Source organism: Manis javanica, chromosome 4, assembly GCF_040802235.1.
Source record: "Manis javanica isolate MJ-LG chromosome 4, MJ_LKY, whole genome shotgun sequence".
Lineage (NCBI taxonomy): Eukaryota > Metazoa > Chordata > Mammalia > Pholidota > Manidae > Manis > Manis javanica.
The window spans coordinates 11078963-11092681 of record NC_133159.1 but is presented as its reverse complement, the minus strand read 5'-3'; the positions used below and the strand labels follow the sequence as shown (position 1 = coordinate 11092681).

Genomic DNA, 13719 nt, shown 5'->3' with positions numbered 1-13719 from the left:
CTATTAATGACTGAGTCATATACTTTTGACACAGACCATATGGTTCCCAAGCGCTAACATATTTGATATCACTGACCTTTTATAGAAAAGGTTTGCCAACTCCCACGCTGGAACATTACTGCTGCAAAAATTCTGGTCCAGACCCAGTTCTGAACTTGTTCATCCCACTGTCCTCTTTCTCTTTTAGATTTTGGGCAAATCTAAAAGAGACTGTCTCCCTTGGGCTCTAGTCTTCTTTTCTTCGCCTACAGGGTTGGCTGTGGCTACAGCAGAGAGCCTCCTAGACCCCCTAGGCTCCCTTACAGAACCAAAAACTTATGTCCAGAATCTTTGTAGAGGTTTTCATAGGGGCCCCGGCTCTACTGCTCACTGTCGGTATGACCTTGGGCAAGTCACTTCATTTCCTAAAAGCTTGGTTTCTATTGCTGCAAAACGGGGATCATAACAGAGCCAACCTCATGAAGTTCTTGCCTGGGTTAGCTGAAAAGTGCTTTGGTGCTTTGCTGACATCCAAATAAATGGCTATAATAATAATAATCCATTTTAACATTGAAAACATACTACAAAGGAAATGGCCATGGCTGACAGGAAGCCAGATTGGTTTGTGGGAACTGTGAGCCTCAGCTCAGGCCATCCTGGAGGTGAACTCATTAAGAGAAATGAACCTCCTAACATCTTTTAAGCTGCCTCTGCTTTTTCTGGGGCAAATTTTGTTGGGAAATGTCAAGGAAGGGGAGAGATGGCATGCAGGAGACAACACTGGCCGACTGGGTAGAGAATCAAGCTAAGTCCTCAGATCCGTGGGGGTTGGGGGCGTCCACGTGAAAGAGTTCTGTGGTGGGTCAGGAAATAAGGTCTCTGTTAATGACCACTCTCTCTCCTCCACCCAGAGATGAGATTTCCTGGGTCTGGAGGGGAAGCAGTTCTAATTGCAGAAGCCACAAAAATTCACGTTCACGCAGCCAGCTGTTTGCTGTTTTGCAGGAAGGGCATTACATCCCCCTGACTCACAGAACACTAGCAGGGGAATGAGCCTGGGGGACCCCCAGAGCCCACTGTCTTATTTTCACTGAAGAAGAGTTGCAAGTCCAGAGACTCATCAAAGGAAACACAAGACACAGGGATGGAACTAGAGCTTGGGCGTCTAGGATCAAGACCTAGACTGTGTTTTCCCACCCTGGGGGGTAGTGCAGGACCAGGGGCTTCACATCAGTGGCCTGGCTTGACCCCTTAGCAGTTGTGTGCTAAATGAAAGTGCTTCTCTCATAAAGGTCACTGCAAGCCTTAAATGAAATGATACACACAAAGCACCCGGGAGTGGCATATCATGAAAACTTGTTATGATTATATTTTCCTGTGACCAACACCAGCTGTAAGGGGTGCAGATCTCGTTGGAGTCCCTGCTCAGCCATCTTGTAACTGTGCCCTTGTGCCGGCTGATTACCTTGCTGGGCCTGAGTTTCCTCATCTGTGCACTGGGGCCTGGTAAGCAGCTCTGGTCTTAAGAAGCTATTCCCTGAACGGAAAGTGGCTGCCTCTGTGGTACAGACAGAGTATGGGGACAGCCCCTGCCACCACTATGCCAGAATATTGTCCCTTCTTGTTTTTCCCACAGGGGCTGAAGCCCCACCCTCAGTTACTCCCTTGGATTAAAACTATGAAGTCATAAACTCTTCAGGGACTGAGCCAAGTGCAAGATGAAGGTTTTTCAAGGCTTGAGATGGCTTATTAAATATTTCTAGCCACTCTGTCAGATCTGGAGGGAATGGGACACTGGAAAGACAGGTTTGATGAGAAAAGATTCTGGAGAATTAGGGCATCTCGGTGGGTCCCTGAGTCAACACAGAGGGCACATGTTGGGCACTGGAAAGGCACTGGGGAGCAGCAGGAAGGTCTTCAGGTGAGAATCAGCCTTTGCCCACTGCCGGCCTAGGACTAAGTCACACCCAGGCAAACAAGGGTTAATGAGGCCAGGATTTGGTGGAGACCAATGAGATGGGGTTGGTGAGGGCATTAAATGGCTGCCACTGTGGGACTGGTGTCACACGAGGCTCTTTATCCCCATTTCAAGCAGAGGGAACTGAGACCAGGAGAGAGCAAGTGAATTGCTTGTGTAAAATCATACAGATGATGGCAGGGGAGCCAGAATTCAGCCCCCAAAGCCACTGCTGTGACCCCTCATTACACAGGACCACCACTCTGGGCAATAATCACCCCCGTGCCCCATCTCTCGGCTCACATTCCAATACCTGTTTGAGGCTGGAATTATTATGTTAGAATACTGTAAAATATGCAGAATATTACAAAACATCACCTCATGGGTGCCTGGAAATCTCAATGTGTCCCTTCCCTCCACCCCTTGTTTGACCTGCCAAGCGGCCCAGGAATATTCCTCCTTGTCTGTTGCTTGGATCCGTCAGATGCAGGCTTGGGAAGCCTGCCAGCCAAGGAGGTGGGAGGCACAAAGGCTTCTTGTTCTGTGTGTTTCAGAGTCAAGTCTCCTTGAGTTCACAGTGGAATTGCTTTTCTGCATGGAAAGCTAATGAGAAAGCTGGAGTGAACTGACAGCAAGGGAACGCCGTGTGACCCATTCAGGAGGAAACTGTTTGCTCTTCTGAAATACTCGTGTCTTCCCATGAAGCCAGGAGGCATGAACTATCAGGTATTGGAGGGCTTCTATGTGTGAGGCGTGCTACATACAGCTTGCCTCACCAGATCTTTGTAACAAAGCTGTGAGATAGGGATAAGTCCTATTCCCATATCTCAGATGAGAAAACTGAGGTTCAGAGGTGACATCACTTGCTCATGTTCAACAAACTAAAAAGCCATGGAGCCAGGATTTGAATCTGTATTCTAGCCACTGCAGAGAGGTCCTAGGGTGAAGCTCACGGATCTTGGCCAATATAAACCCATCAGACCTTCCCAAGCCTGTCTCCCCTGCCTGGGGACCACCATCTCCCCTGGTGTTTTGCTTAAACAGGGAGGCAGGCTTGGGACCCAGGACTGGGACTGCCACTCAGTTCCCTGGCTGACCGGCCTCCGATGAGGAGGACCGAGCCCATTTCCCTGTTCTTTATTCTGCTATCAGGAGGATTGCTTTCCTCTCTTTCTTGAAGCAGTCCCTGGCCTCCCACAACATAAGAACCCACCCTATTTGTGCCCCACCAGAACCTTCCCCAGTGCTCACCACTGATCATGGACAGGCCTTAACACACACCTGTCCCCTCATGGGTCATCAAGGGCTTAATCAGATGCACGAATGCCCCCTAATGTTTGTGCTGCTCCTTCAGGGCTCGGAAGGTCTCTTAAGCCTGTTACAGGTCATGTGGCTCCAGAAGGCAAGGTGGACAATCCTGAGAAAAGCCTTTCTCTTGAGCTTGTTGATTCATGGCTCATGGAAAAGGGTTTTTGTCAAAACTTGGTCTCCATAAGAATCATCTCAAAATGCTAAAAATGTAGATTCCTGGGCTCTGCTAGCAAATGCTGGTCCTGTATAACAGAAGGTGCCAGGGGATCTGCATTTTACAAGGGCACCAATGACTGTACTATAGGGGTGTGTGTGTTTGAGAATGGCTTAGGTATCCTCTGGTCAATGGGGAAGGGAAGTCTAGGACGCCTGGACTCTGTTACAGATGCATAATTTTCTCTCAGGCCTGTTTTGCCCCTGCATAACAGGGGGTGTGGCCCAGCTGCTTTCTGAGGCCTTGTGGTTTGGGAGTTCATCACTCAGGACTGACTCAGAGAGCTTCGGGTTCAAATCTGAGCTCTGTCAACAAAATGACAAATCCTTAGCTAGACAGACCAAGAATTAAAGAGTGAAGACCCAAATTACTAAAACCAGGAATGACAGAGGGACATTACTACCAATTTTACAGAAGTAAGAGGGATTATAAGGAAACGATTACATGATCAATTGTATGCCAACAAATTAGCTAACACAGATGAGAAAAGACAAATTCCTTAAGAGACATAAATTATTGAAACCAACTCAAGAAAAATATTGAAAATCTGGATAGACCTATGAGTAAAGAGATTGAATTAGCAATAAAAAAACTTCCCACAAAGAAAATTCCAGTACCAGGTGGCCTCACTGGCAAATTCTACCAAATGTTTGAAGAATAATGAACACCAGTCTTTCACAAACTCTTCCAAAAACAGAAGTCAAGAGAATACTTCCCAACTCATTCTGTGAGGACAGTATATTACTCTGATACCAAAAACCAGACAAAAATATCACAAAAAAGATAACTACAGGCCAATATCCCTCATACATATAGATGAAAACTCCTTAACAAAATATGAGTTAATCTAATCCAGCAACATATAAAATGTATTATACAGCATGCCCAAGTGGGATTTACCCTTGGAATGCAAGGTTGGTTCAACATATATATGTCAATCATATGTCGATCAAACATATGTCAATCAATGTAATATGCCATATTAATAGAATAAAGGATGGATCTGGGCTCTGCTACTTACTAGTGTGTGACATTGGGCAAGTACCTTGGCCCCTTTGCACAAGTTTCTGCACCTATAAAGTAGGGATAGTGATACTGATTTCTTGACATCGTCATGAGGATGAAATTAGTTCCCATATAAAGTGCTCAATAAATGCTCATCTAACCCTAACTGCAATTATTTTAAAGACAGAATCCACTGAGAGGGGGTCTAGTTTATCCAGCCAAGTATTTATTCTCTGGTCATGTTTCAGATGAGGAGGCTGGGGTGAGTGGGCTGACACGGTCTGCTCACTTGAACCACAAACACCATTAACATGCTCATCCCTGCCTCCGAACTTTGTCCCCACAGTTATCCCTGCCTACAATGGCCATCTCATCCTCTCAGGCCAGGGCAAATCCTCCCCAGCTCACACTCCACACTCACACGGCCTTTCCTTACACATGTGCTGCTCACTGTCCCTTCTCTAAGTGCCCAGGGATTTGGGATTTCACCACGTGCTTTATTCAAGACGTGACCACTCTGCTACCTCTTTCTAGACTATGACCTTTAGGCTAAAGCTCTTTGCTTCCCAGAGCCTCAGTTTCCTGCTCTGTAAAGGAGACCACTGTGTTGCAGGAAACAAATGGGATACACTGTAAGTGCCAGGGCCAGGGTGGGAAGTCAGGACCGTCTGCTTTCAAAGCCCCTGAGCTGTAGCCAGCAGCCCACACTCACGAGGCCGGGTGGAAGATGGCGCTCATCTCCTCTGCCAGGTGTCTCCGGAGGATGTGCTTCCCACTGGGGATGCCCAGGGCGGTGGCCATGGCCTCAGCATTGAACGTGGGTTCCAGCACTAGGACAGCTCCATGGATGCCACTGTTGGTCAGGTTGTCTGCATACTCCTGAGGGCAGGTAGGAGGCTGGTTAGCCCGAGGGGACCTCCCTCCTGGCCTGAGGAGGCTGCCCTGCTGGCCCGAGGGGGCAACAGCAAGGTCCCCCATGGGGACCAGTTAGTTTAGCACCAAGGGGGAACCCCAGCCCAAAACTTATAGGGCCAAGAAACAGCAGCCAGGAAGATTCTGTTGCTGACGTATCCCCAGTCCTTAGCAAGCAACCCACAGATACTTGTTGAGTGAGAAGAGGACCTGGATACCACCCCACATTAGGTTAAGAGGGTGAGGGTGGCTCAGCACCCCCACCCCCATGAGAAAAGCATCATGAAGGGGACCCACTGCAGGGTGGGGGCAGGTGAGCATCTCCCTCCTCTCACAGGAGGCAGGTCATTCTTGCCAACTTGGGCAATGACACCCCTGGTCACTCAAAAACAAACACCGCTTCACACACAGATGCCCACTGGTTGGCATACACCTGAGGTCACACACTGCACCCACTTGCCCTGCCACGGCCCCTCACCTTTAGGTCAATGTCTCGCACCCACTTGAGCACCCGTTGGTTGGTCCAGACCACGGGGTCTGTGTTCTGTGTCTCGCAACGCGCCCTGCGCTCCTGGAGGGCCTTGTGGGGAGAGAGACAGTGGGTCAGTGGGGACAAGGGAGCCCCCGGGAGTGAGAGTCCACGGTGGTGGCAGGGACCCCAGCCAACAGGTGCAAGGTGTTCTGGCTGGGCTCTCCAATGCTTGATCTTTCCTTCTCGGGAGTGGGGAGAAGCCTGCTGCCAGGGTGGAGGGCCTGGCGGACACCAAGCAGCTGCCTGGTGTATATATCTCAACCTCCCACCCACCTGACACAGAGGGGCTGCTCAGTGCATGTTTGCCAAGGGACACCCGACAATGCGGCCCCTCCATGAGGGCCCACGTCTTCCTGGGCAAGTCTCCCCATGGTCCGCTCCACCCAGCCTCCAGGGGCAGCGAGTATTGCCTGGTACAAAACCTCACCCATGGCGGTCTACAGAGGGGCCAGCCTGCTCCCCTGTCACAAGCCTCCTTGGGGGACTGCGTCCCAGACAAAGGAGCTCCTGGGCCTGTGGGGGCACAGCTCCTTTGCCAAGGCCCCTGCCCACGGGTTCCCCCAGCATGCCCTGACCAGTTCCCAGCCTGCCACGTCTGTTTCCACAATTCACTGACACAACCTTCCTGGGCACATGCCTCTTCATCAGAGTGGGGCTCCTCGGGGTCAGGGCCTGTGTCCCCATCCCTTCCTGTGCCCAGGCCCTGCAGCAGGTGTTTGAGAAGGTCATGAAGGGTTGAAATGACCTTGTCTTCTGTCCCTCTCCTCCTGACCCTGAATTGCTTGTGCTCTGACTCCAAGGAAAGTAAGCAATTGGACTCAGCCCTGCAGGACCCAGCAGCTTAGGGCCCCTCCATCAGAGGAATACTGGGGGATACACCAGTGAGTCCTAGGGGAGCTGAAGCAGATACTCTGTGCTCTCTGGTGTGGCAGAGCTCAGAATCAAGGGGGCACTCAGATCCAAACACCAACATGCCCCTACTGTCCCCTGGTTCCCTCGTGGCATCCCTGTTCACTCTTCTCACCCCAAACCCAACACCAGAACCACACAGGATTCTCAGTTCTTCCACTGTCATGGATCTGTCCTCTGGGCCTTTGCCTATGCTGTTCCCACTGCTGGGTTGCTTTTCCCCTCATACCTTCAACTGACTGATCCCTAGAATTCCTCCTTCAAATATCAGTTTAGCTGTCAATATCCCTGGGAAGCCCTCCCTGTTCCCTCTGGAAGTTTCCTCCAAGGGAATCCTGGGCACCCCTCACTGGGACAGCTTCCCATGGTAGTGTGGACACCACCTTCTCTGTGGTTCTCCTTGAAAAGCAGTGAGTTCTTGGAGGATGAGGGTTCCGCATTTCCCCTGAATTGAGCACAGGGCTTCGTCCATGCCCAGTAAGCAGTTTTTGGAAGGAGGGAGGGAGGGAGAGAGGAAGAGATGGATTGTGCATAGATGCTTGGACGGATGGATGGATGCATGCTGGTTGGACGGACAGACAGTGAATGCCAGAGAGGAAAGGAGGGCTATGGAAGTGACCACCCCCTGCCACCTGGTCCTCACCTCCCTGCTGAAGTTCACTTGGTACAGGAGCTCAATCCCCAGCAGGATGCTGACCTGGTGGAACTTCTTGGACACATTCAGGTGCTTCTCCAGGTCCCGCTTCATCAGGGAGTTCAGCATTCGCCCGTCGACCAGGTGGTTTTGGAAGGCCTGGGAGTACTGGGACAGGCCGATGTCATTCAGCCAGGCCTTGGCCACCCAGTGATGGTCCAGGTCAGCGGCTTTGGACAGGCTGTGAGGAGAGACGTGGCCAGAGAGAGGGATGGGTGGGGAAAGGAGGCAGAAGCAGAGGGGCAGGAATAAGTGGGGCAGAGGTGGGAAGAGATGAAGAGAGAAGAAAACAACAGGATGGGGTGGGGGACCAGGAAAGGCGCAGAGATGGATGGGGAAAGGGGTGGAGGGGAGAGAGACAGACAGAGCAGGGATGGGGAGAGAGGTGGGTATAGGGGAGAAAGAGGCAGAGACACAGAGACAGAGACAGAGAGAGACCCAGGAGGAGACAGCGAGCCTCAAAGAATAGAAAAGAGATCAACAGAGAGGCAGAGGGAACAGGACAAGAGATGAGACCATTCAGATACACTGAGAATGAATGCAAAGGGACAGTGACAGAGCAGCGGGAACATACAGCAGAAAACAGTGTGCCCCCGGCACCCTCCAGCCCTCCTCCGGTCCCCACAAGAGCCCACAAAGCCATGGCCTGGCCTGCTTGTCCTCTCTGCAAACCAGGCAGCCCAGACTGAGCCTACAGTCACACTGGCATATCTTGGAGCCAGAATCAAAACCTATGGTTTGCCTATTCCAGGTCCTCTCCTCACTGTCACGTCTCAGATTCCTCAGTATCCCACACAGAACTATGCTGGTGCCACACACATAGTAGGTGCACAACGAACACTTCTCAAATGGGTGAAAGGGTGGGTGCTCTCCACGAGAGGTCCGCTCAGCTGTCATTGCCCTGATCGCCGCATGGTGGCGGCCTCGCAGAAGGAATGAGGACCCACCCGAGGAGGGACTGGGAGAAATCATTGGAGGCACCGCCACACAGGGGGGCAGCCTCGTCTAAGTGGGAGCCTCCGGGCACTACCAAGGGATCAGGACGTGAAAGGGAAATGCAGGCTTAGAGAGCCACACACCCTCCACCAGGGTTTGGGATGAGGCCAGCATCTTTCCCTTCCCCCAAGGTAGATGGAACACCCCCCCACCCACTTGCCAGGCTCCTCCCTGTGCATCCATCTAAGGACCTCCTTTCTACTCTCCACTGTTCACTCCGGGCACTGCTATCTCTCCCCTGGACTTCGCCCTCTAACAGGTCCCCCTGCCTCTGAGTGCTTCACAGTGTGTCCCCAGGATGGCAGCCAGGGCCAGCTCCCAGTGGTCCTGTACGGCTCCTCACTGCCCTTTCTGCCTTCATCCCACGAGTACGTACAGTGTAGCTACGGAGCCCTGTGCTTGGGTGGATACTGCCACACAGCTGGCACACCTTCCCAGAAGCCCCTTTCCTTCTTCACCCTACACTCTGGTCCCCGGGTGACACCATTTCCAGGCTCTAGATTACATCTGTCAATGAGGACACCCAAATTCGCATCTCTTCTGAGATCCAGCTCCTTACTAATGCCCCCTTGACACCTCCTCCTGGCTGTCCCAGGCATCTCATATTCCACGGGCTCCAAATGAAATGCCCCCCACCCCCAGCTCTTCCCCACCCCCACCATCATCCTGCTCCATCCTCATTTGCCCTGCCTCTCCCCTCCCCCACCCCATCTATCAATCATTCTGGTCAGCCTGTCTGTCCCCTTCTCTCCTTTACTGGGTTCAAGTTGCGGCCACTTGAGGCACAGATTACTGCAGTGCCCCCTGCCCACCCACCCCCACTTCTAATCTGTTACCCCAGGGCTGCCAGATGGTCTTATAAAAACATCAATCAGATCAGGTCGCTGCTCTGCTTAAAATCCTCCCAGGGAGGAAACCTAAATGCATATCGCTAAGTGAAGAAGCCAGTCTGAAAAGGCCTCATACTGCAGGATTCCAGCTGGGTGATATTCTGGAAAAGGTGAAACTGTGGAGACGGTAAAAAGGTGAGGGGTTGCCAAGGGTTAGGGGGAAGGAAGGATGAAATAGGTGGAGCACGAAGGCTGTTTGGGCAGCAAAATTATTCAGTCGGATACCGTAAAGATCAATGCACATCATCATATGTTTGTCCAGACTCACAGGACGTACAGCTCCTAGAGTGAAGCCTAATGTAAACTATGGACTCTGGGTGCTAATGAATGTGTCAGTGTGGGCTCATCAGCTGTGACAAATGCACCATCTGACCGGGGATGTTGGTAGCCGGCGAGGCCGTGCATATTGGCGGGTGGGGCAGAAGGTATGTGGCACCTCTCTGTACCTTCCTCTCAATTTTGCTGTGAAACGAAAACTTCTCTAAAACAAGAGTCTTAACAAATGAAGGAGGAAACAAAGACTTCTTTGAACAAGCAAAATTGAGAGAATTCATCATCAGAGGAATCAACTACAAGAAATGTTAAAGGAATTTTTTCAGGAGGGAAGAAAATAATAACCCTATGGAAATGTGAATTACAGAAAAGGATAAAGATGGGAACTCCTAGAACTCAGCAACAAGCAAACAACTGACGCGATTCAGAACCGGGCAGAGGACTGAACCGACGTCTCTCCAAGGAGAGGTAGCCAAGAAGCACATGAAAAGATGCCCATCATGAATTAGCAGGAAAATACAAAAAAAAAAAAAAAAATCTTAAGAGTAAGGATGATTGGAAATGGTAATTATTTTCCTCATTTGCTTATTTCCTTAAAAGACAATGGACAGTTTAAAAGAAAAATAATAACAACGTATTACGGGGCATATACTATATAGAAATAAAAATATATGAAAACAATTGCATAAAGGCAGGGAAAATAAGCATCTTTACTATAAACAAACTTGTGTATTATTTGAAGACAGACAGTGGTAAGCTAAGTATATGTATTGTAACTGGAGAGCAACAATTAGAAATAAAACAGCGGAGTATATCTCATAAGCCACGGACATTCAATTAATAAAAAGTCAGTGAAAGAGGGGAAAAAGGAACAGAGTAGGATTAAACAGAACAAAACAAGAAACTTCTGGCAGCTTCCCTTTGCAGGAATAAGATCAGAAGTCCTCGGAGCACCTGGCAAGGTCGGGCCTCACTTCCCACATGGGGTTCGGGCTCCCAGGCACTCCCAGGATGCACTGGGCGCTAGGCCTCTGCCTGTCCCCATCTCCTTCCAGCCCTGCCGCTGGCTCAGTCCTCACCCCGGCCCCTGCTGAAGAGTCAGCCTAGTGCTCCAGGTGCATTGGAACGATTACCAAGGGAGGAAAGGGAGGGGTCCTGGCTTTGCTCCCCCTCCTCCTGCGCCTGGGCCACCCAGAACCACTGGTGCTGCCCCCAAGGGCTGAGGCCTCCTGTCTCCACCTCATTCTGGGTCAGAGCCCCACTCTGTGCCCACAGTTTCCTTAGAGTCCCTAGGCCTGCACTGGCCACCCAGGATAACTGCTGCTCCTCTGGCCAGCTGCCCACTAGACCTTCAGCTCCTGGAGGGCAGGATCGGTGTGGCATCTCTACAAACACCCCGGGTCTCCACTTGGCTCAGAATTAATGCTCACCGCTGTCTGTTTTATAGCCAATGCTTGGAAGACAGCAAGGCTGGGTGAGTGGGGCACGGGTGCCAGTGCACCAGCAGGGTGCCCAGGATGGAGCTCCTGAGCTGGAACCTTCTGGCCCAGGACAAGCTCTCTTCTAGGATGAGAAGGTCCCAGACAGACACTCAACCCAGCCCTTCTGGGGCCAGCTCTAGCCTTGTCACCTCAGGGCCACCCTTCCCAGGCCAGGCTGCCTTTGTTATTACTCTCTCGCCAGGCAGGAGTTGGCACTCACGGCCCTCTGAGTCAGATGCCAGTGGGCCCGGGGTTGTCACCGATGGAGACCAGGAGACCTCCTCTCCTGTCTGCAGGAAGGGCTAGCTCAGCAAATCGGCGGTGCAACAAGATGTGGGGTGGGGGGTGGGAGGGGGCACCTCGCCGAGCCTACTTGAGAGAGGCCCATTTATAACCAGCACTACCCAGCTTCATGCCAGCAATTAATGCGCTCCTGCTCTTCGCAACGGTTCTCTTTTCATTAAAGTTGTCCCCATGGGGCGTCAGCTTGGCAATATTTCCCCAGCTGTTGGTTCGAGCCATTGCGAGTGCCCAAGCTGAATAAAACGGCATGACTTTAAAGTAATTCTGACATTTTATAATATTTGACACTGCCCCCTCACCAGATGGGGGCTGATTAGACCCCCCAAATCTGAATTTGGGAACAGAATCTGGGTATCCAGGTAATTATTCAACAAAGAACCAAAGGCCATTCTGGCTCCATCACCCTCAGCTCCGAGGCCTTGCTCCTCTGTACCCCAGCTTCCTCCTCTGTCAAACGGGGCTAATCTCGCTTGCCTCATGGAGTTGGGGGGACTAAAAGAGATAAGAGAATGCAAAACCCTTAGCACAGGGTCTGCGATGCACCAGTGTTCCACAGACAATAGCAGTAGGAGCCATCATGGATGTTTTAGGCGACATGATACAGAAGAAAGGGAAGTGACTTCCAAGTCAGATATTTTGTAGGGTGACTGTGTCCATTGTTTCTCTGGGCCTTGCTTTCTCTGTCTTTAAAATGGGGTGAAGAATGTCTATCCTGCATTGACGTTGTGATGGTTACATAAAATCATGGCCATAAAGTTACTTATTGGTGATGAGTTAGCAGGAGCTAGTGGGTTTTGTTATTAGTACTTTAGAGAGAAGATTCTCTCTCTTCAGAGAGAACCAGGCCCAGAGAGGGCAATGTCATCCCCAAAGTCACACAGGATGCCTTCTCAAAGATGACCTCCTGGGGTTCTTACTCTAGAGTCCACGGATGCCTAAAAGTTCCATGGATGGGTCAGAGGGTCCCAGAGTACAAAGTTGTGAAGCTTTGTATGTTTCTTCTGGGAAAGGTGTCAAAAGTTTTTATTAGATTCTCACAGGGGACATGACCTCCGAAAGTTAAAGAACGACTGTCCTAATTCAACCCCCTTCACAGGTGGAGAAACCAAGTCCCAGACAGGTCAAGGTCACGTGGCAAATTAGAGCCAGGCCAGATTTCCACAGGAAATGGAACATCAAATCAAGGTGCCTCACTTCTCCAGGACCTTCCTGGGGGTCTAATGCTGGCGACCCATGATCCTTGGAAAAGGTCCTGCTTCAGCGCTCTGAATTTTTCAAAATCTGTTTGCCTGGCTGCGGATTTGAATCCACCTTTTCCAGGTGCTGTGGACTCTTGGTTCCTGGAAGTTTTCAGGGTCAGCCACGTTTCGGATGAACTTGGGCAGCGACACCACATTTCTGAGAGGGGAAGCAGGCAACCCCACCCCATTCAATGAGCACAGGCAGCATTTACTGACCAGCCGGGTGTGGGACCAGGGGCGGGAGGGGCTCCCAGTTTGGGTGAAGGAGAATGGTGAGCGCCGCCGTTGGGGATTCAGGGGAGGTGCTGGTTAGGAGGACAGGGTGGTGAGGGCAAGGTGCTTGTGCGACCCTCAGGAGGGGCGGGACTGGGGAAGGGCAAGCTCCCCCACTATCCCACGGGGCCATCTCTATCCCCAGCCCTGCCTTGTAGGACACCTTCTGCTTAGAGTTGCTGCCTGAGTTTCCCATCTCATCGCTATTCCCCACCACCTCGGAATCACGCTAAGGGCACCTGTCCAAGACACACAGAGATTTGGTTTTCCTGCTTCCAAACCACTCTGATTCCCACCCTCCAGCCCCCTCTTCTTTTAATCCACAAAGCTGCTTCTGCAAATAATAGCGCACACCACCAGCTTTGATTAATTAACTGCTCCAAAAGGACGGGGAAACCAGTGAAGGAGAGAATTATGCAAAACAGAAAGTGTCAGATTTACCATGCTAGTTCCTCCTTCCCTCTCCCCATTCGGAGGACTTGGGTGGGGGGCTTCCCTTCTCCCTTAGCTGCTGGGTAAACGACCCCCTCCCCCCAACCTCCCCAACAAGTCCTGCCCACAGGAGGTCAGGAGAGAGGCAGGCTGGAGGTGGACAGGTGGGGGCACGTGTGGGGATCGTAGGAGCAGGGGTCCAAGGTGGCCTCGCTGGGACACACCTGCTGGGAGGGACCGCCAGCCTGTCCCAGGTGTGTTTACTACGAGAAGCTCCCCGCACCTGGCCCCATCCTTTGTGGAAAAGATTGTGGCAA

The 13719-nt window shown here is 51.3% G+C and overlaps 1 protein-coding gene and 1 long non-coding RNA gene across 7 annotated transcripts in view; one reads left to right on the top strand and one right to left on the bottom strand.

Moving 5' to 3' along the window:
* Positions 1-4531, top strand: part of LOC108401263 (uncharacterized) — a 39037-nt gene extending 34506 nt beyond the window's left edge. Inside the window, exon 5 of the long non-coding RNA XR_012130004.1 lies at positions 2491-4531. This is a non-coding gene — a long non-coding RNA (uncharacterized lncRNA). The remainder of the gene's footprint in view (positions 1-2490) is intronic.
* Positions 1-13719, bottom strand: part of KAZN (kazrin, periplakin interacting protein) — a 1058126-nt gene that overhangs the window by 5370 nt on the left and 1039037 nt on the right. For 5 of the 6 annotated variants that reach the window (XM_073233240.1, XM_073233243.1, XM_073233244.1 and 2 more), the window contains 3 exons: positions 7463-7694; positions 5857-5958; positions 5179-5345 (listed from right to left, as the gene is read on the bottom strand). In XM_073233240.1, coding sequence (XP_073089341.1) covers positions 5179-5345; positions 5857-5958; positions 7463-7694 — 501 coding nt within the window. The remainder of the gene's footprint in view (positions 1-5178; positions 5346-5856; positions 5959-7462; positions 7695-13719) is intronic. The other variant, XM_073233242.1, reaches the window with a different exon arrangement.